This window comes from Athene noctua, chromosome 1, assembly GCF_965140245.1.
Source record: "Athene noctua chromosome 1, bAthNoc1.hap1.1, whole genome shotgun sequence".
Lineage (NCBI taxonomy): Eukaryota > Metazoa > Chordata > Aves > Strigiformes > Strigidae > Athene > Athene noctua.
This window is the reverse complement of record NC_134037.1, coordinates 193241171-193263431: the sequence shown is the minus strand read 5'-3', so window position 1 is coordinate 193263431 and position 22261 is coordinate 193241171. Positions and strand designations below refer to the sequence as shown.

Here is a 22261-nt window from a genome sequence, read left to right as displayed (position 1 = left end):
ATTAACGAAGGCAGCTTTTAGTGCATCGAAAGCAATTAATCCGAGGAAAGGGCATCAGTCTGCACAGCAGGAAAGATTGTCCTCCGCCCAGTTTTGCTGCTGATCTGCTGCATGAGCCCTCCCATCCGTTCCCTTCTCTCATCACGCCTCATACCTGGTCTCCAGAGACGGCAGAAGCACCGACCATCTCCCATCTGTGCTCAAGCAGGAACCTGTGAGCAGCACTCCTGCCGCACTCCCGCCAGGCCCATGCACCAGGGTGGAAAAGTCCCCGTGACTACACACCCCCTGTTTGTGGGTACGTGCCCAGCATGTGTGGGGCAGAGGGTGTCTTAGAGTAACTAAAGCAGTTTGGAGCCTGCAGAACTGTGACTTTGCTTTGACAGCAGAAAACTGAGCATGGGATCATCTCGTCTAAGCGCGGTGTGCCAGAATCAAAGCGACTAAAGTATTGCTATTTGTCACACGATGTCAGAACCAGGCAAACACAATCATGCCGTAATGCCACGGGGGCCTGCTAAGCCACTTGGAGCACTAGCTACATACAACAGCACGCGAAGAGCTAATTTAGTGTTTTACCCCCTCAGGTGCAGTTAAGCTGCAAGGTATTTTTAGCTGCAGTACATCATCTCCTCAGTCCTCTTGAGGGGCAGCACTACTGTGAACCTCAACACAAGGCTCTAGAGAAACTTGGCTGCATGATGCCACATACAAACTGTTTTGAGTGTCTGTTAGTCTGCTGGAAGGTTCCTCGTGTATGTTTTTCAGGCTTAATGCAACATTTCCACTTCAAGCAAGCTACTGCTACGTCATAAGCCCTCTCCAAAAATGCATGTTGCTTTTACCTTGCTGACGAGGATATCTGTTGCTTCAAAATGTCGTCCGTACATTTTAGGCGATTCACCAGGAATGGGTTCTATTTTAACACATACTTCTTGGCCTTTTTTTGCAACCTCCACTGGTTTATGGTTTATTTCAATACTTGTAACTATTCCAATTTCAACAAACTGTAACACAAAGAAGCAGCTGTAATACACAACACCTCTGTCCACACACACTTCTCTAAATTCCTGTCTAGGGATTCCAACTGGCTCGTGTGAAGTACTGTGCTAAGCGGAGCAGCCACCTCAGAACTGGCAAAGCAAAACACACAGCACTAAGCACATTGTATGGCAAAGGGCGGCGACATCGACTCATCCATAGTTCACCTGGGATATCAATTCATTATCCCTTAACATGCCAGGAGTTGGCTTCCCCCCCTTGCTCATTACTTTATATGTCAGCAGAGGAGATGCTGCAGGGGAAGGAGGGTGGTTGGCAGGCAGACAGCCCCCAGCCGTGCTTGCTGGCGGGGCCCCGCAGCAGCCAGGAGGCCACACCTGCTACAGGCCTCAGCTCTGTTCCAGCAGAGAACACTAAGATGGCTGATCACCAGAGAGAGACTTGATCTAGAAGTCTGAACCTCATCTCCTACCAAAACACTGTGCGCTGGGAAACAGCGTGAAAGCCTTTCCTGGTGCATCATCCCAGGAACTACCAGGCAGGTCAAACGTCCCCTGGGAGGAGGCGCTTACTTACGTTTTTGCTAGGTACGCACATGGGAGTCCCCTGCTTCACCTGGCCGGCCTCCACCACCACACCCATCACTATTGGGTCACGAGAGTTGAAAATGAACTGAGGGAGTATTTTCATCTTGCAAGGAAATACTGCTATACGCCTGGAAGATGACAAAGAAAAGGCATTTTTAAATAAATACTGAACGGCATGCACAACATTAACAGTTCTGCCTTCTCCCACACTTATTGGGCATTTATTCTAGGAGCGTGACTTGGGGATAAATCAAGCAGGAAAACACTTTTCCAATCTTGCTAATTCTAGTCAACACTTGATCTTCAAGAACTATAGGGAACAATAATCAAGTATGGCTGGCATGGATTTTATTCTGACTGGCTTGGGCAGTCAACTAAGACCAATACCAAAGGAACAGTGATTTTGTAGTATAATTAGAATCTCAGAAAAGCACAGGAATAGAAATATTGCCTCAACCCATCACAGGGACTCCAAAACTTCAAGATTCTTGTTTGCTGAGTGAATAAAATGCATTTAAATGCTGAGGTATACAAACACAAATTAGGATCAGTATGAAATTAAAATACACTCATTTATTTCATCTGTCCTTACTTTACTGAGGATCAGCCAGTGACATAGCTTCCAAAAATTAATTTTGGGTCCCTATAAATTTTTAAATGATTGCATATTCATGTTACTGCAGTCAGAATTAAGCCCTGTACAGTGGAATTACATAAATATGAAACAGAAGCCAAATCCCTTTAGTTTTGTTTTAATTCTGCAAGTCTAACCCATCTGTCACAAACTAGGAGCAGAAGCCAAGTATACAAAGCAAGTGTTAATAAGAACACTCTATATTACATGACAGTTTTAACTAAATCTTATAACTGCTTCACAACTCTCACCCTGCTAAACCTAATCCCAGAAGTAAACAATTAGACTGGAGTTATTGTCCTGTCCTCTTTCTCTTTTCCTTCCTTCCCATTAGAACTACATGCTAAATAATACGGAAACAAGAAGTTTTCATTTATAATAAAACAATCAAGAGACACTTACTTAGGAAGCAGCCAGAATAGGACTGCTCTTACTTACTTGAATTCCTCTTGTTTCTGTTTTTTGTAGTCTTGTCTATATTTCGTGAAGGCATCAAATAAATGATAAATTATTTCAGCACTAAAAATTCGAACTCCTAAACTATCAGCCATTTCCTGTGCATCACGTTCAATCCTCACATCAAATGCTAGAATGACTGCGTATCTGTAAGTAAAAACAAGTCAAACGCTTTACTAGACAGACCACAGAACTGAGGAGGGGGCCCTCCTGAAACACCACCGCGCATTAAGCAACACAGTAAAGCAAAGAAGTAACTTACTGCGGGTCATGCTCCAACATCACTGATGCCTTCATAACATCTTTTTTATGGACCGGACCTATATTAATTCCTGAATACTGTTGAAAGGGAAAGCCACATCAGTCAGTCACTAATCTTTCAGAGTTGAAAGGGAACAGTTACCAACTAAAATGCAGTAACAGCATCAGATACAGCACAGAAGTACTTACTGGCACTTCTGATGTTTTAAGAAATTCAAGTAATGCTTCTAAAGAGCCTAAAGTAGAAGCCTGGACATAAACACCTTTCTCTTCTAATTTGATTGCATTCAGTGTTTGCTTCAATTCATGTATTAGTTCATCCTTTAGGAAAAAAAAAAGAAAAAGAGGCAAGTGTTAGTTTTATTGCTATTTACGCCTCAGGGTACAAAGTCTTCTTATTCATGAGCTGCTGAAAGTATGGGAGAGCCATACAGATAGGCACCAACTTACAGACTTGCAGTATAGGCTACACACAGCCCCGTGATACACTGCTGCTTGCTTCTGGCATTAAAAGAGTCCAAACTGAACCAGACTTGAGGCTTTTGCAAGAAGGTGATCATATAAACACAAAGCAGATGCCCATCTTGGGAGTTTGTAACATTTCTCTGCAGACTACGCATCACTCTGCCCAGCACTAAGTCTCTACTGGCAAGACTGAGGGCACACACGCCCCGCGGTGTGTGGCAATATCTTTGGTTGCCTAACTGAGGGCCAACGATAAAAGCAGACACTCCTAAATCCACAAGCTGGAAAAGGATTCTGAACACTCTTTAGTCCTAGGTACAAAACAGAGGATGCAAGAGCACAGGGCCATTTTCCTGCTTTCAGAGAAATTAAAAACCACATTTTTTAAGGAGCCTGTGCTTTTAAATGCAAACACTCCATCTTTTCCTCTGACAGACAACCGGGTGTTGCCATTTACTTTAAGCCCTCACATACCTACTACTAGTACACTTTACATACGCACCCATATATGTACCCAGCAACAAGGTCTCAATTTGGAGAACCTGAAAGATCAACCTTCCTTTAGAGGCAAAAATAAGCAGACAGCAGGCTAAAGTAAAACCATGGTTAAAAGTAAACTATCAACACATGAGTTTCCTATTTAAACTAACTTCCCAACTTTGGGCAACAGGAACATCTCATCTGCATTTTGGTTTTAGGATAGCTGTGGTTTTTTCCTCTGCCATTTTTAAAACGCAAGTTACAAAATAGATTTATTACAAAAGTCTTAAATCAGTTTTGCAATTCTGATAGTTTGAAGAACTCCACTAGCAGATATCTGCCTAATATAATTGAAATATATGCATATATTTCACAAACACCAAATTAGTAATTAATGTATAGTCATACTACAGTATGATACTTGTTTTCAAACCTTACTCTACCAGCAGAGACACCCCAGCAAAATATCGGGGAAAAACTAAGGGTCAAAATATTAAAATCATCACCACACTAATGCTGCACATGGGCACAAAGCTACAGCATGTTACTGTAACAGTTTTTAAAACACAACCACAGTTACTCACATACTGAGCTCTCAACATTTAAATGAGTTTCAACACCAGAGAACTCAGTTACCCTCAGCTTAAGTGTCTTACTTCAACATTAGTCATCTCACCTTGAGGACCGGGACTTCATCCTCTTTGTAAGCTACAAGCAATGGCAAACCAGCCAGTGTTTTTTCCAAATCTTTCCCAAGAATCTTCACACCTTGAGCAGCAACAACTTCTTTGTGCTTTTCATACTGGTTCTGAAAAGGAGAAGACACACTAGCAAAGTGTTCACATGGATGCTACACGGCAACACAAGGTAGTGCTGAGCAACTAAAGAACTTGCCAGCAGCAAGCACAGCAGAGAGCACAGCAGTGAAGTCCAGCAGCTCCCATCTCTCATCAGTGATTTTTCTCCACTTTGCATGTTACAGTCTGCATGCTCCTCTCCCTTCAGATACCCCCACCCTCCCCTATTGAGAGGAGCAGGGCAGGAGAACCAGCTGAAAACACAGGAGGCAGCCAAAAGCGAACATATATATACTAGAAAGACCAAGCAGTGATAGGCAGCTGCTCACTAAAAAAAAGAAAACCTCACAAATTCAGCCCCATGGGGGGGTTAAGCGGAAGATGCCGACAGCTCAGCAGATACAGCCCAAGGCTCTGGACAGGAAGAGCTGTTAAGGTCTCCCACTGGAGACCTCCCCCATCCAGCCTTCCCAGCTACATAGTTCCATGCCGGATTACCCAGATGCTCCTCCCCACCCAGGGGAACCTCTGAGATCTCTCCCCACTCAGAGCATGGCTTCAAGGCATCACAGAAAAGGTTATTTCCTGAAGACCTTTAAATCAACATTTGAAGGATTTTCTGGTTTGTTTCTTCATTTCTTTTGTTTAGGAGCTGTCCCCATCCTCTTCTTGAAACCACAAGGCAGCTTCCTTCCTCAGTTTTGTTCCTGCAAGCCTCTACTCTTTAGCCCTCCACCCCAAAATTTGGGTCTTATTTCGAGGATGACAATTCCCCATGAATGGGCTGAACTGAAACCTATCCTCACTTCCTGGCCAAAACCCCAGCTCCCCTAGATCCACTTCCCCAGCTGAAGGCTCCCAAATCCATTGTTGTTCATCATGGTGCTGGTACCCTGTGGTACTCCATCTCCCACCCAAGTGTGGAAACTCATCTGAAGACCTTGTTGATGGGAATGTGGGATCTTTTACGTTGCTATGCAGTCCCACAAAAAAAACTTCAGTCTCATAGGAGTTTTCACACACCAGTTTACCTTTGGTTTTAAATAAAGGGAAGCAAACAGACGGAAGTGCTCTCAATTCATTCCTCACACTACCAGCATACATTCAACAGCTTCCAACGAAGCAGAGAACATAACCCAAGAAACATCTATTTTCCTTTTGCCACTTTCTAGACATCAGCAAGTTATTACAGTAAAGTTGTGCTCCAGAGCAGAAAGCCTGACTTAAGATTCTCGAAGGCAACTGTCCTACCCCACAGCTAAGAGTGCTGCACACACAAGTGGAAAGAGGGACTCTCTTCTTCCTCTTCAGAACAGGCCAAGCAGCTCCTGCTCAGATTCCACCTCAACACCAATACCGCATCCTTCAGTGCCTCTGAGGCCAAAACAGTCTCACAACTGGATCACCGTGGCAGAGAGAACACCAACATCAAGCCCAGTCCCAGCAGTCATCAGTATGACTTTACAAGAGTATCTAAGTTTGCAGGAACTAGATTAAACACAAAGGACTGCAGTGGCCCGCAGGGACACAGTTCTCCAATGAAATGAAGCACCTCACAGTTGTTACAGCCTTAGATTAGGACCTCGATACTAGTTTTCCACCTCTAAACCAAACCTTTGAGGCCTGTCCTATTACAGTCACTGAGGTTATCTGTATGGTTTTCTTTGCCTTAAGCAAAATCTGTGCAGACCATTATTCCTTCCCTTTCAAGAAGGAAAAATCAGAGCAGCTCTTCTCACCATCTTTGAATTGTATTGTATGGATATTAATGTATTAATGGATTTATTAGCCTTTCATTTCTCTGGTTCTCCTCCTCCTCCTTCCATGGAAAGCAATACAGACAGGTTTTCAAATTCATTGTCTCTTCCCAGTCTATTTAAGTCTGAGGCAGAAAAACCTCCAAGAAATCTTAAAAATGGCAAAAGGCTGCAGATTCTGCAGAGGTCCTGGTCATCGCCACTCACCAACTACTTCTACAAACTCGCTTGTTTCACTTTTCTCAAGTATAAGTGTATGGGGGTTTTGTTATTAAAAACACACTTTTACTAACATATCCTTCAACTCAGAAGTCACTGTACCAGTACACTCCAATTTCTATTTAAGATGGGCATCTCCCTCTCACACGTAGCCACATGCCTGAATGCCTTAAAGCACACATCTTAATCCTTGCTGTAAGGAAACTCCTTGATCCTCCTCCTTGCCACAGTTGTAACAGACACACCAACAGGTATATACAAGCATATTCACAAGAGCACCAGATGTGCACTGTCTTCCCCTCCAAGTCATCCTTAGATACTGCTAGTATAACTGCACTCTACTACATTTTTGGTTTTTATAAAATACAATTTTTTTTCTTTCCTGGTGCTAAATCTTCTCTCAATGTCAATACGCTGACCAGTTTCCATACCTTAACTCGTAGCTCCTTCATCGGAGGCGGCAGCAGCAGCCCTCTAATCTGAGTTACTATAGGACCTTCTACACCAGGAACAATAATGGTGTCTCCTTCTTTCAGGCGTCCATTTATCAAAATAACATCTATGGTCGTGCCCATGCCTGGCAGTGCTTTAACCTGAATGAAAGGGGAAAAAGTTACTCCCTTTTAAGCACTTCAAACACATCTTTTTTTTAACCAGGAAGAAGGGAGTAAGGAAGGGAGAATTTTCTAGATGAATTCCATGAATTACCTCCATGACTTGAGCTCTCAGTTCCTGACACTCAGCTAGTCTCTTGGTCAGCATAGTTTGTGTTAGCTCAACGAGAAGAGCTATCAGACTTCCCATGCCATCCCCTGTGTGAGCAGAGGTAGGTACAAGAGAAACAAAAGTGCGGGGGTCCTTATTTTCATAAAACAAGGCAGCGTTCAAGCCCTGGAATCAGGATTAATAGTTATATAGGGAAAGACATATATACACATCAGTATTAACAGTAATATCCAACCCCAGGCAATTACTATTGCATTTTTTAAATACCAATTTTAAGAAACATTGCTACTAACAGTACTCTACAGAAGACAAAGCTTCAACCCACACTTGGGAGCAGTACGGAGTAACTCTACAAAGCTAATTACCACATCTAGCTTCTAAACAGTACTGTATGTTGCCAACAGAAGTTCCCAGAACTGATGTGATTCATGCCCTGCCAGCATCCAAGAGAACAAGAGACAGATGGGATTCTCCCAGGCAATTCCCAAAGAGAGAAAGAATAATAACAGAAAACTTAATCTGCTATTCATGACTCCATTGACCACCCACAGCAAGTAGCTGCTACTTTTCTCCAAACTAACACTCTAAGGATAGAGCAGGGAAGAGAGATTAATTTAGCAACCACAAACTTTGACTTATCAGAGGTAAACACCAAAGTGTCAGAACAGATGTGACAGTTTTCTTGATATTCCAAGTTCTTTTGTTGAAATAAAAAGAATAAAACAACACCCCAAAACAAAAATCCATACACAAACCACACCATACCCTATTAGCATTTTTGTTAACCAAAGAACCTTGAATATTCTAGCCTACCTGTTTTGCAAATTCCACTATGATGGCTTTTGCACGTTCTTCAAATTCATCTTTTGTATTCTTTTTCTGCTTCTTTAAGGTGACAGCTACATCTGTATCTGGACTTTTTTTCCAGTCATATAACCTATCAATCTTGAAAATACAGTAATATGTCAACTTATGCAGCTTACTAAAGGTCATCTTTATGCTTATGCCACATCACCTGTGAGATACTTTACCAGCCATAACTATAGCTGTTATAGTTATCACTGTTTATGTATTTACACAATGTCAGACAGTATCTCCTGACAGCAATAATATTTCAGGTTTTAAAGATTTAAAATACAATAATCTAGGTTCACATAAGGAAAGTTTATATACATTAATTACATCAAGTTAAAGTTAAAACATTTAGAAGAAAGAGACCCACGTATAGCTTCACATACACAAAAAACCCAAACATGAAGGGAAATTTTTTTTTCCTGAAAAGAGACTGTACTAGTTTTACAAAGAATTTTTTAAAACTTAGTGATGAATTTGGACTCTTTCTCATGTTGCTAGAGAAGGGATCATGGGGGAGGTGTTCAAAAGACACAGCTGCATACTTCAGAAATACTTCCCTAGCAGGACAGACTTAGGCCAAGGAACTATTACATTTGCTGTACAAATCAAAACTACCATCTTTAGAAAATTTATTATAGCCTTGTCAAATAATAGAACTACGAACTGAAATGCAAGAACTTTCAGCTAGTTAATCTCATGTTCACTGTTGGCCTTAACACCTCTCTATCCAGTAGTTTTTTTTAAAAAGCAGATGCTGTCAACAATGAGATAATGGCCTCCCCAGTTTCAACCATCTTCAATCTTAACGCTCGATTCTTTTTTTTAAAGTATACTGCAGTTTTTAAACTGCACATGAATAACCTTCTGTAAGTTCCCTGTCAGCATGTCAAATAGCATCCACAGTCATTGGACACGAATCATTTCCTTATAACAATTCATATAAGTCATCACAAACAGCCAGCATAATTTCTCATGCAGAGGATTTCTAAAAGCAAGGCTGAAAATAACTGGCTTTACCATCTAATGTTGCAGAGCCTAAAATACTTCCCACCAGCAATCAACTTGACTATTGCATGAGCTTAAAAGCCAGCTTATCTTCAAGTCAAACTAACGCTTATCAGTAGCTAAAATAAAGTAAGACTCTTCAACATGAAGCTCATCTTTCAGCTTTATCAGAAAATGCATACAAATGCATTTAAGTAGGTGCAAGAAAAAGAAGCACAATGGAAGTACAAATTCCAGAAGTGTGAACCATACCTAGAAGTTATATAAGGTAAAGAAACTTAATCAGTAAGGACTCTGAGAAGAACAGAGATAATGTTCTGCAAAGCTCCTGTAAAGCCATGAGGGCATCAAGGACATGAAAAATGCAGAGAGGATCTAAGAACCACTGCTTCAGACTTTACACAAACAATTCAAGTTCACGGAAGAAACCAGAAAATTGTCAGATGCCAAATACACCATTAGATTAGAAAAACACAGTATTGGAGTAAAAAGCTATCTTACCTTGTTGAGAGCTACTATAAAGGGGCATTTCTTCGATTTCAACAGATTTATTGATTCAATTGTCTGTGGCTCCAAACCATGCATAATGTCAACTACAAGTATAGCAATATCACAAAGTGAACTTCCTCTATTTCTTAGATTGCTGTAGCATTAAGAAAAAAAAAAAAATTAAAAATCAGTCATGTAGCAAACAGAAATTTAATTAAAACAATTACAATGTCAAACTTACACTGACCAACAAAAAGCTAAAGCTGATCAGGTAGTTTTTTCCTCAAAAATGTAAACTATATCAAAAAAATAATTCAAATCACACTGTAAATTCCATTTAACAGAATATATTAGAGTATGTGTAAGCAAAAATAAGAAACTATTATTCTCACAAGAGTTTCTATTACTGTTATTTTTTTACAAGTTGAGACATGTTTTGATTTTTTTCTGAATGAGACTTGAGGCAGTTACAGTGAAATACAGGAGTGCAAAATCTGAACAAGACAGTTTATTATACAATACTACATAAACAGTAAGATTATCAGACACGTTTGGTGCCAAACAAAACCTGGCTAGAAGATGAAGCCCTGTAAGTGATATGATGCCAAGAAAGTGATCAGAACATTACCAAGTACCCTAAGACATGGCATTTCAATGCTTGCAAGAGGTTTACGTTTAAGAATGTCACATCAAATCTTAATCCTTCTGTTTGGAGATTTCACCCAAGCACTACCTCAGTAAGTAGTTACATGTATCATGTTTTAAACTTCAAAGTCGATTTTGTGGCTTGCCTGCATGCACTGGTGTTCCTAGACAGCATGCGATCTCTGCTAAGACTCAGCTGATTTCCAGTCTTACGAACTCAGTTACCTTCACTGGGACAATGTGAACTGGAGGTTAGGACAAAAGTTTTAATTTTTCAGAGCAGAGTACTTAAGCCACCTGAAATTCTCACCTTTTCTTCTCTAGCTAACTTTCTGCTTTCATCTTTCCTCTTATACTAACTGTTAAGTTATTTACATGCTTTTTCAGATATTCATGGCTCAATTGGCATGAAGACAGAAAATTAATCAGATATAAAAGGCCAGCGATTAACCAGATATAGAAAGCACCTGCAAACTAAGCAAATCCATTTATTCCTCTACTTTAGGTTGTTGGGGTTCTTTTAAGTGAGAAGAAACACAACGGATTATGCAAAGATGTAGCACTTTGTTAAAAACATATGCGGATGCTTTAGCCATCACTTCTGGGAAGTACTATATTGTGAGAAACATTACCTGAAAGACTCATGTCCTGGAGTGTCGATTATCAGCATGCCTGGAATTTTTATGTTCTCTCTGTCAAACTAATATTTCAAAATATTAGCCATCTTGTAAAGATTACACAAGAAGGAAAAAAAACCCAAAACCTAATAGGTGGCAGCGTTACTGACAGCCTTTGCTTCAAAAATCCAGATACATATTTTAAGAAAGGGCAGCACCCTCCATAAACCAAATCAGTCAAAGCTCATTTCAGTATAAAATAAATTATGCAGCACATTCCCCTAGATATCGTGGCCATAAGCTCAGCTAAAATTGGTAAGACAAGACAAACCTACATAGGAAAAAATAGTTCAGACTAGTGAGATTTATCATCCTGGTTTTGAAGATTTCCTTCTCTCCACTGACTTTACATTTATAATAAATTAAGTGAAATCTTAGAAAAAGCCATCAAAGTTTTTCAGCCAGCTGCTGCTGTAAGCAAAATAAGATGCAGTATCCAAACCAAGCAATACAGAAAAGTTACTACTTCTTTAACACAATAAAATTCATCACTCGGGAACTGGCCCAATTTCAGCACACATAGTAAAAAGGTAAGGTTTTAACAGAAAATATACTCAGTAAATTTAAAAAACCCCCTCAATTTACAGACAAAATATTGACAAATAAGCAGTCTATGTACATAAGCGTACTGTCCAGAAGAGAGTAAGCAGTATTTATGTATTTTTTCTGAAGTAACAATGCATTAACCAAAACCAAATATATCAATTGAAATGAAAAATGACACAGTCTCCCCTTTTGGGGGGTGGGGAGGAAAATAGGAATTTAAAACCAGTCAACCTCAATATTAGAGATGGGGGGAAAAGTACAGCTGTTCATGTCAGGAAATCTCAGAGGCCTTAACTAGTTTACGTTTCATATTTTTTAAAAAACAGTCTTTGAAGTGCTATAACACTTACATTTTTCACCATCTTAGTTTGCTCGTTAATAGCTTCAAGGGGAACATTAGTCGCACCAATCTGCTGAGTAATACCACCAGCTTCACTGTCCTGTACATGAGTATGGCGGAGCTAAAGACAAAGAAATCAGAAATACTTACATGTAAGAGACTGAATTCATCTGAGTACACTTTAATTTTTCTATTTTCAACCCAAACCACACATGTATAAACAAGATGCACAGGCAGTGCTTTCACAATCCACATCTTACCTTATCTAAAATTTTGGTCTTGCCTGTGTCTACATGCCCTAGGACACAGATAACTGGTGCTCTGAGCTTTTCAGTGTTCATATTTTTGCTGTTTTCAGCTCGTCGCTTCTATGGAAAAGACAAAAAAACTGGTAAGTATAAACCAAAAAACACAGCTCACCTCTTGACTTGATACATATATAAAACAGAGTTAACTGTGGGACTTGAATTTTCAAGGTAGTTCGACGTCTGTCATTCTTCTTTTGGCAAATCAAAAACTTACAACCAACGGTTGAGTTTGGGTGGTTGGTTTTGGTTACAGCCTAGCAGGGTAAGTTATTATATCCACTAACATGTAGCTTTGTTGAAGGTGTATCCTGAAGCAGCATCTTGGGTAAGAAAACCAAGGATATTAGCAGCCACAAAAACATTGAACAGTTTAGAAATACACCTTTTAAAACTCTGAAATATTTATCTGTAAAGGATAAAAGCCTCTTTCTCCAAGAGGGAGAGAGGTGAAAGGAAGCGACTGGAGTGAACATTCTTTGTGATCAAGCTTTCTAAAACCAAATACTTCATCTTCAGGCAAGAAGAGGTATTTTTTCTTAACCCAGTCTCTGGACCTGGCTAAGTATTAGTCATGACACAGCCATCATTCCAACAAATACGGTTAAAAGGCTTTTCAATTAACTGAAGATTAAGGTGTTGCTTATACAACACAAGAGTCCAGTTGTTCAAATAAAGCTGTATCTTAATACCTCAATTCTCCGTTTAGCTTTGTCATAAGCTCGCTCTTCCTTAGTGCGGTCATCATCAGAGTCGTACTCAGAATCAGAGCTTATTTCCTTGCTGGGCTTTTTTTCCATAGATTGTTTTCCAATAGCTTGGGAGTCTGCCTCTCTCTCATCTGAAGTCTTTTCATCCTCATCATCACTCCCCTCACTATCTTCAGAATCTTCACTCTCTTCTTCCTCCTCCTCCTCATCTTCTTCCTCCTCCTCTTCCTCATCCACTTCATTTTGTTCTTTGACTTCAATGTGGACAGGTTTGCTCTCTGTCAAAAAAAAAAAAATCTGCAGTAAAAATTCTCTATTAAATTCACACTTATGGGGGAGAGGGCAACAAAAAAGCCCCAAAGACTACTATAGAAGAATGAGGACTCAGAGTAGGTTCCAGTCAAATGCTAGTCAAGATCATTTTTCAACTTTCAATATAAAAAAACTGGTTTATGTTCAAAGCTGCTGACTTGTGTTTAGCGTTTGTACAAGCAGCGTGAGTTTGGGGTGGGTGGAGGAATTATATTAACAGGACACTTATGCTTGACACCATTCACAAACATTCAGATGAAGTGGCATTCTTTAAAGCTGTGTGCACTTCATAAAGGAATGAACACACTACCTTTCAAACAAAAAGCAAAAATACTGCAAATTCAAGTATGGATTCTGATCAGGAATGCACATTTAAGAAGTAACAATCAAAACAAACGGTCTATGTTTTTAAAAAAAAAACTAAAATCTCATCTTAAGGTTTTCCTAGACTGTTCAGGGAAGATTAATATTTTTCAGAGGAATTCTTCAGTAAACACATTTCCTATTTAACATACTTGCAAAATCATAAGAGACAGGCTAATGAACACTTTAAAGCCATGCATTCTCTTTCTGACAGAGCTGCTAGAAGACCCACTGCTCTTCAAGATTAGTTGTCTCCTTGCTATGCTGAAAGTCCATCAGCTTAGTAACACACTAAATCTAATTCCCAGGGAGGCTCTTTTTCTGGATCACATCCAAGCAGCAAGAAGTGGGATGTGACATTCTCCCCAGGACAGTGGCGACAGACTAAAACAGTCTTCAAGAAGATGAGCAGCCCTTAGTCCTCAGAGTAAAGGCAGTCCAGCACCATAGGAACACACAGTTGTGCTGAAGTAAATTCCATACTGATGTACACATATGTATATAAAGTGCTGGGAGTATAGGGCTGAGCAAGTCAAAAATTACTTGATGACTACTCTTTGATCTTAAACAATGCAGACACATCAAGGAAGCACTAAGAACAGTCATCAACTCCTGTTCAGGAAGACTCACAGCAATATGGCTTTCTCCACCGCTGGAAGAAAACATCCGAGAAGCTATCCCTGCATTCCTGTGCAGCTCTAACTTGCCTATAAACACTGCTCTTGGCCATAGACAGAACATGGGCTTTGGCATATACATGCAGGAATATGAATGTTCTGGCAATTCTTTCCTTGCTTCTCTGAGAGGCAGGTGCAGAAGAGAAGAGAAGGTAGCTAGATCTTACTAAAACACATGCACATGCTAACCTTCACACTGTCTTAGTCTCACACTTCTTTGAGAACTTGTCTCAAGGGTACTCTTCTAGATGTTGCCAGATTTGTGTAGCCAAGCTGTTATGGCTTTGGAATGGTTAATGAAGAAACACAGTACCAGGTAAAAAGTTTCCCTAAACTCCCAGATGTGGCTTAAGCACATATTAAGAGTAGAGGATTTTTACACCCATAATAATGAAGAAAAAGTTCAAGCTGATTTATTTTAGGTGGTAACTGCATGTATGAGTATTTCCAGAGGGTCTTCTTGAGCAGTATTTGTGCAGTCTCTGAAGGACCTTCCATTTATCTATCTATCATCACACTTGCCTCACAGTTTTATCTAATGGGGCAGGGAGAGACTCTAAATACAATATCATTTTCTACAGAATCAAACTCAGTCCAAAGAAACCTCTTATTCAGAAAAAGCATCCATTTGGTATTTATATGCCCACCTTTCTCTCCATCTTCATCACTAACCATAGCTTCCCAGTCATCCAACCCCGCATCTTCCGTTTCTTCTTCTTCCTCCTTTTCTTCTGAAACTAAGAAATCCAACATTAAAGGAGAAGAAACAGACCAGCAGCATACATTTTTAAGTTCCCCTTCCTTTGACATATTGACAACTGCAACTTACAAGTTTGCTGCTATCATAATTCTACCAAGTTATCTTCACATTCCCTGAACAGAAAATCCTGCATACTTAATCTTCAGTTCTCTCCACAACATCTTACAGTGTTAGCATCTCTGCCCAGCAAAACATATTTTTGGAAGACATAGCTGAACTACTCAGCTAGTTCCTGTCTGCATATCATGCAAGTGCCTCTATAATGCATGCCACACAAACCTCCACCACAACCACATTCCTTGAAAGGAGCTGCCCAATTAACAGTTAGCCATGTGTAGCAAAGTGACAGAGAAACAAGAAAACAAGCTGGGTTACAGTATTAATTTTAATTAGTGGGAAAATAAATTGTCTATGAAAAGTGCTATTTTAGGACTCCAGATGCTTTAACATAATTATACCATGAATTCCAGAAGCATCCAACATATTAATTCCAGCAAGAATTCAGTCAGACACGTGAAGAGACTGCAGCTCTTAACAGACAAATGGCAAAATGCAAATTTTTAGCCCTCTCCAAGAGAGGCATTAAACAATATATATGTTGCAGCACACCGAGTGTCATGAGATTTCAGCTATTTAAAATGAAGCTTAAGTCCCAGACTGCTACAATATTAACTGGGAACTAACATCCTGCCCATGAGCTCTTCTCTTTTACGGCAAAGGAACTGCTCCTTCAAGAGATAAGTCGAGTACACATTCAGCTTCGTTTTCAAAAAGCTGGAAATTTGTCAGTATTTGTCTGACTTCAGACTAAGGGTAAAAACTGAAGCAGTCTCCTTGCTGAGGAAGTTGTCCACTACAATGTAATTTTGCCAAAAGTGCAGGCAAAAACAAGGGCAACAAGCACTTGCTAGGCTGATACTCTGTTTCACAAGCTAACCCATATCCACTCCGTTCAGCACTTGTAAACGCAAAACAGTTGGAATCAAGGATACAATCACTGTGAATATCACAGTATTGGTACTAGAAGCAGTGTATTTCCTCCCTACCCTCACCTAATCGCTGACAAAACAGCCTTTCAGAAAGCAAATGAAAAGTCAAGGGAGCAATCATAAGGCACTGAATGTGCTTATTTGAGATAGTTGCCTAAGCCAATCAAACACTGGAAATCACTCTGAATAAGGGACCTTTACACTAATTTTGCAGCTTCATGCCTTTTTATTCCATAGAATTCTACCAGTTCCTCCCTTGGGAAAAGAGAAAAAAAAAAAACAAAACAGCAACTACTTGAAAAGAATGGCCATTCAGCCCCCATCCAGCAAGGTATGATACCCACCATGCAGTAGTGCCACACAGTCTTACGTGTTTTATGTTTATTAGCTTTACTACTAACCTGGCTCTACTGGAAGAGGAATCTCTTCTTTTACTGGTGTTTCCAGTTCTACAGCATCTTCAGCTGGGGAAGTTACCTCCACGCTTTCTGAAATTGCAAGCAAGCAAACTGGTTGCTAAATTCTTTGAAAGTGAAAACCAACTTAGACATACAGCTTCACATTTAAATTATATTTTTAAGTTGCGTTATAAGCAAACAAAATATGAATGTATGTAATACAAAACCAAACTCAATTCCCACTTATTGAGCTGAAACAAACTTAGAGCATGTGGCTTATCTGAAAAGCATCTGGCTCAGCAGTTAGATTTATGTGATAGGTCAGTTAGTGCCTAAAAGGATTACCATTGCTTTTGAACATTAAAAAATCCTCAGTTTAAGAGGCAAAAGAAAATGAAGTAATACTAATGAACTACCCATTCTTGCTCTACTGTTCCATATTAGAAAAAAAAAAAAAAATCACTGATACAATTCAGATAAGCACCATTTTCACTCTAAGTGGTAAACAGACACATAACTCATGTCAAATGTTAAAAAAACCCCAGCTAAATAACAAAAATCACTAATGCAAGGAGGTTTGGGGTTTTTTTTAAACTAAGAATAGACTTGAAAAGACCCACAGTAATCCCCCCCCCCGGAAAACTACAAAGCACAAAAGTAAAAAATTCTGACACATTCAATTTATGCCTAAATAGGTCTAAGTTTTCAAAAATACAAGTTCTCTGAACTACTCACACCCTAGGAACTGCAAACTGGTTTTATATGCAAGAAAACAAATAAACAAACAAATTGTCTCCAATTTAAAAGAAAAAGTACTAAAACTAGGATCAATCCCCTTTTATTCTGGGACATCAACTCAGACTTAATTACAAGTCATTATTACTTACACTATATTGTGTTTAACCTACATATGCACACAAAGGATTCAACCTCACATTCATAAAAGGCCTTTACATTCTGTACATCTCCAACATTTACAAATTCTAAAGAAAATGCCCAGGTTAGGAAATAACAGTTGAGTAGGTTGCAAAACAAAGGATTAAGTGCACAGCCTTCAAACAACTTTAGAATCCTAATGCATCAGCAGTTGCACGTGACAGCAGGGGTGTCAGAAGAACCTTAGAGCCACCAGAAAGCCCAATTAGGTTAGTCACGTTTCCAGCAGTGTTTATAGAATAAATCAGCTGATCTTAAACTATTAAGTATCCCTATACGCAAACCACACCTTCTTTATTTTCTGGCTGCTGCTGCTTCTTTTTCTTTTTGTCTTCATATATTGGCCTCTTTTTTGGCACAGAGTCTTTGGATGGCACTTCAACACCTGTGGAAAAAAAAAATGTTGGAAAGAAAATCCAGGTGATTAATTACTAACATAAGCTTCGGTTTAAATGAGAACACATTTTCCAGGATTGCAGTGTGGAGGGAGGAAGTGAAAATTAGATTCAATGCATATTTTCTTTTTAAAAAGAATTCTGGTTTTCAAAAGCTGCAAAACTTGAGTATAGTTTTTCAGATACTCTGAATGCTCTCAAGAAGTTAGATTACTGGGGAGCAGGGGAGTGGAACGACACCCGAACAAACTGATCCTAAGACTCCAGGTTTGAAGTTGTCACATACTTACACATAGTATTTCATGAACACACAAACCTCAAGTTTAACAAGCATATGTCAATTTAAAGTCTGCAATGCTAAAAAACTCACTTAAAATCAGTCTGCCAGTCATGCTAGTTTCAGACCATCTGGAGTAATTATGATGCACAGCTCTTAAAAGTTTGAGGATGTTCAGTAGATAGTATTTTCCCTTTTGCTCAGTGTTAGGGTTTTTTTTGTTTGAGGTTTTTTTCATTTTAGGTTTTTTTTCAACCACATAGACATTTTTAAGTATTAAAATAATGACCAGGTTTAATTTGTCAGTTTCATCTTCACCTCACCAGAAAGACAGCACTGTAATGTTGGAAGGGATTCTATTAAAAACAGAAGTTTTGTGAAAAGACAAATTAATGATTTAACTACTGCCGCACCTTCTGAAACACTCAAAATTCCTTCTGGTACTATGTGATTTACAGTATAGATTTGACAAAAATCCAGTTGTGGCAACACACAAATAGAAGAATTTTAATAACTACGACAATGACTGAGTGGCCTTTGTGTATGTTTAAGATACACAAACATTTTACTAGCTACAGAGATTCCTACCATTACACATCCATCTACCAGGAAAAAGTCAGATAGTGTTCTCTACAAATACAAAAAGTATACTCAGCCCTCAGGAATTCATTTGTTTCCTTAGCCACAAACAAGTTACCAGGAACAAATTAGGACATGGGCTTACAACAGATTGGATACATTTACTTCATTAGAATGGAAACAGACTATACTTGATGGAAAACCAGGAAAGCTCCTATATACCCTCTCCTGAAGCAAATGCACAAGGATATACTGCTCCTGTGCACTGGCTAATTTGAGACAAAACAATGCACTTGCTTAAGTGAGCACATGAATTAATCCAAGGGGATCCAGATCGCTGGTCTTACAAGACCTGCAGCACAGCCCATCTGCTTTTCCTGGTCTTTGGACTAAGCAATGGAAAAAAAGTGATTTTTCTTAAGTTTCATAACTAACATCTTTAAACCGCAAGTGGAATGTATTAAAAAGCTAGATATTTAAAGTGTAACATGAAAATATATAGATATTTAAACATACTTTAAAAAATGGGGGGAGTGGTGGTGGTGTCCCACACACACTGCCTTCCTTGACAACAGAGTAACTTTACATGGAATTAACCTAGCATTTGCCCTTCTAGCTCCAGATAAGAAGAATTCATATCCTTTACTGCTCTGTGTTTATTTGGGGGGGTTTTCGTGTGGGTTTTTTTTTGTTTGTTTTTTTGTTGTTGTGGGTTTTTTAATTATTTTAAACTTTACTACTTACCCTGAGCTTGGAGTAGTTTAAGAGTAGCCTCCGCTCTGGCTCTGGCTTCTCGTTGAGTTTTTGTTAAAAGTTTTCCCTCCTTCTTCAAACGCTCCTTCCTCTCTTTTTCTTTCTGTTTCTTTCTTTCTTTCCTCTCCTGCTCTAATCGTTCCTAGAAAAAGGTTAAAAAACATGCAGAAATTTTAAAGCCTGCTTTACACAAAAGCTGGCCAAGTGTATATTCTATTCCTGAGAAACATATTAAGAAGTAATCCACCAACTGCACTAGCAAGTGTACAGGTTAAGATTACCCCTTCCCTTGTTCTATCCTCAGAGTAAGATATATAGTACCTCCTCTTTGCGCTTCGCTTCTAGTTCCTCCAGTCGTCTTATACGTTCCTCCTCCTCTCTTTTTGCCCTTTCCTCCTCCTCTTTCATTTTAGCCAAGGCTTCTTGCATAGCTTTAACTGTGGCTTTACTGGGACCCTTCTTCTTCTCTTTCTCTTTTTCTTCTTTCTCACCTTTCTTTTTTTTTTTGTCTTTTTTCTTTTTGTCTCCCTCATTGTCATCAGCTACAGAAAGAAAAGGCATATATTCAAAGATCCCGGGAATTTTAAAGAAACTCTAAATACAGTTAATGTTTCAAATGTGATAGGTAACGCCAAATGAGGAACACTTTGACTACCTACTACATAAGCATTTTATAATGAAAAAAATAAAATTGACTTATAAAGTCAGAGCAACTGTGAAGTGACAAAGTATCTTTGGAATACAGAACTGTAAGCATATATTGTAATGAGAATCCACCATCTGTCTTCTGTTTTCCCATGTACCTGAACAAACTACAGGCCAGAAAGTCACATGTGAGCCAACACAAAGAGGCAGACAAGGCTACCAAATGTCCAGTATTCCTAATTTATCATAAAGCAACAAGGTCTTATAAAATTGTTTGAATTAGATTTAGAAACCATGTTACAAACCCTCTGTTCCTGCAGGGGTGTCTCCTTTTTCCCCAGTGCCAGGGATTGCCATGACTTCAGGAGAAGCCTTCTCTTCAGCTTTTTTTGCAGATTCCTTAGGCTTTGCTGGTTCTTTACCACCTTCTAATTCTTCCTTCTCTTTCTGCTTCCTCAGTTTGGCTTTTTCTTCCTCACGTTTTTTCCTTTCACGTTCTTTTTTTTCTGCCTTCTTCTGAGCCACTGTTTTTACTTTGAATGAAGGTTCTTCTTCATCATCCCCACTTTCAGCAGCAGGAGTGGACTTTGGTTTTTGGTTTTTCTTTTGTCCTTTCCTAGACTGGGAGACGTCATCTGATTCATCGCCGCTCTCACCTGTAGACACTGCCCCCACACGCTCTTTGTTTTTCTTAATGTTAGCTTCATCTTCTTCTGACAGATCGTGCTTTTTATTTGATTTCTGAGTTTTCCCTTTGCTTTTCTTAAGCTGTGTCTCATGATCATCATCATCGCTGCCAGAAAGCATGTCTTGTTTTGCTTTCTGAGGTTTTTTAGGTTTTTTATCTTTATCTTCCACTTCCTCACTGTCATAGTCATTTTCCAGACTGGCTTTTTTACTCTTTCCTTTCCTTTTTTTATCCTGTTTTGATAAGCTTTCTTCGTTGTCATTTTCAACCTGGTAATTATACAATTTGATAATCAGCCATGAAAAATTACTTGTTATTGTGAGCTAAGAAATAGCGCTGAGAGAGATCAAGAAAAACTTCCCTTACTGAAGACAAAGTTTGAAAGCAATAACTACTCCTGCTGAGTATACTACACCTCAGCACACATTTAAAATTTTTTCTGATTGGTTTTGAATAATTATCAGCATGAATATATGGCTTCTGGTAAAATCCGTCACAATTCAATTGACTATGAAAATATGATCAAGTATCATTAAAAATACATGCTAGCTGTATGTTTCACATAGGATCTCTAACTACACTGCAACACTAGAACTTTTCTGGGACAAAGGTGTCTCGTATTTCAATTATTTCCTATTAAATAGCCCATCGACCTCTTCGTGTTCACCTTTCCTGTAGAAGGTTCCCTGTCAACTTTCCCTCCTTGCGCCTCTATTGACAGTTCTTCCAGCTCCTTCAGGATATCATCTTCACTAAAATAAGAAAGAAGTTATGGTACTTAAGTAACGGAGTTTTTGTATAATGAAATAAAATAAGACAGATAGAAAAAACTGAACTTACTCAAAATCCTGTTTCTTCTTCTCTTTCTTCTTTTTGCCTTTGGATTTCTGAGGCTCTTGCTCCTTTGCAGCTCCTGCACCTTCTATCTCAGCAGCAAGGGCATCAATATCAATATCATCTTTTGCACTAAAATGCAAAAGGAAAGCAGGGTTCTCAAGAGTTCAAGTGTTAAGCTTACATAAGTAGAAGCCATTTGCATAAAATTAATAAAAGCTTTGAAACATAAAATCAATCACAAAACAAGCAATCCAGGGGCAAAAACCACATCTGACAAACAATTAGGTACTATTACCTTATCCTACCCAGTAGGATGAAAAGGAAAAACCTTTACACGTCATCTGCTTGACATGAGGTGGAACAGTAAAACATGTTCAGGTTTTGCAACACTGTCTTTAAAAGTTTAGATGTGAGATTTGATAAAACTTGTTGGAAGAATATAACTAGATTTAGCCCTTCAAATCACAGTGTCACTTCACTGAAAGACTAGCAGTCCCCACAATGCAAACATAAAAACTAAGTACTAACAGAAGAAGTCTTGCAATGTAGTGACCAGGAAATTCTAAAGTTCTGTGAAGAAGCACTTACCTGCTCTTTTAAACACCCTTTAGCAAACAAACAAAAAAGCTACTGTATTTTTATTTAGCAAGTAAGCTGGAAGCTGTGATGAACTTATGGTAGCAGTTGCCTATGCTT

General features: G+C 39.1%; 1 protein-coding gene across 1 annotated transcript in view; it reads right to left on the bottom strand.

The window, feature by feature from the left end:
* Window positions 1-22261, bottom strand: part of EIF5B (eukaryotic translation initiation factor 5B) — a 30749-nt gene that overhangs the window by 1851 nt on the left and 6637 nt on the right. Inside the window, exons 2-23 of the mRNA XM_074908684.1 lie at window positions 21569-21694; window positions 21396-21480; window positions 20346-20997; window positions 19717-19937; window positions 19387-19537; window positions 17681-17776; window positions 16459-16545; window positions 14956-15045; window positions 12939-13234; window positions 12202-12309; window positions 11952-12062; window positions 11011-11078; window positions 9746-9887; window positions 8198-8329; window positions 7367-7549; window positions 7090-7251; window positions 4562-4693; window positions 3130-3261; window positions 2942-3018; window positions 2662-2826; window positions 1579-1717; window positions 846-1007 (exon numbers count right to left, since the gene is read on the bottom strand). Of these exons, the coding sequence (XP_074764785.1) occupies window positions 846-1007; window positions 1579-1717; window positions 2662-2826; window positions 2942-3018; window positions 3130-3261; window positions 4562-4693; window positions 7090-7251; window positions 7367-7549; window positions 8198-8329; window positions 9746-9887; window positions 11011-11078; window positions 11952-12062; window positions 12202-12309; window positions 12939-13234; window positions 14956-15045; window positions 16459-16545; window positions 17681-17776; window positions 19387-19537; window positions 19717-19937; window positions 20346-20997; window positions 21396-21480; window positions 21569-21694 (3517 nt within the window). The remainder of the gene's footprint in view (window positions 1-845; window positions 1008-1578; window positions 1718-2661; window positions 2827-2941; window positions 3019-3129; window positions 3262-4561; window positions 4694-7089; window positions 7252-7366; window positions 7550-8197; window positions 8330-9745; window positions 9888-11010; window positions 11079-11951; window positions 12063-12201; window positions 12310-12938; window positions 13235-14955; window positions 15046-16458; window positions 16546-17680; window positions 17777-19386; window positions 19538-19716; window positions 19938-20345; window positions 20998-21395; window positions 21481-21568; window positions 21695-22261) is intronic.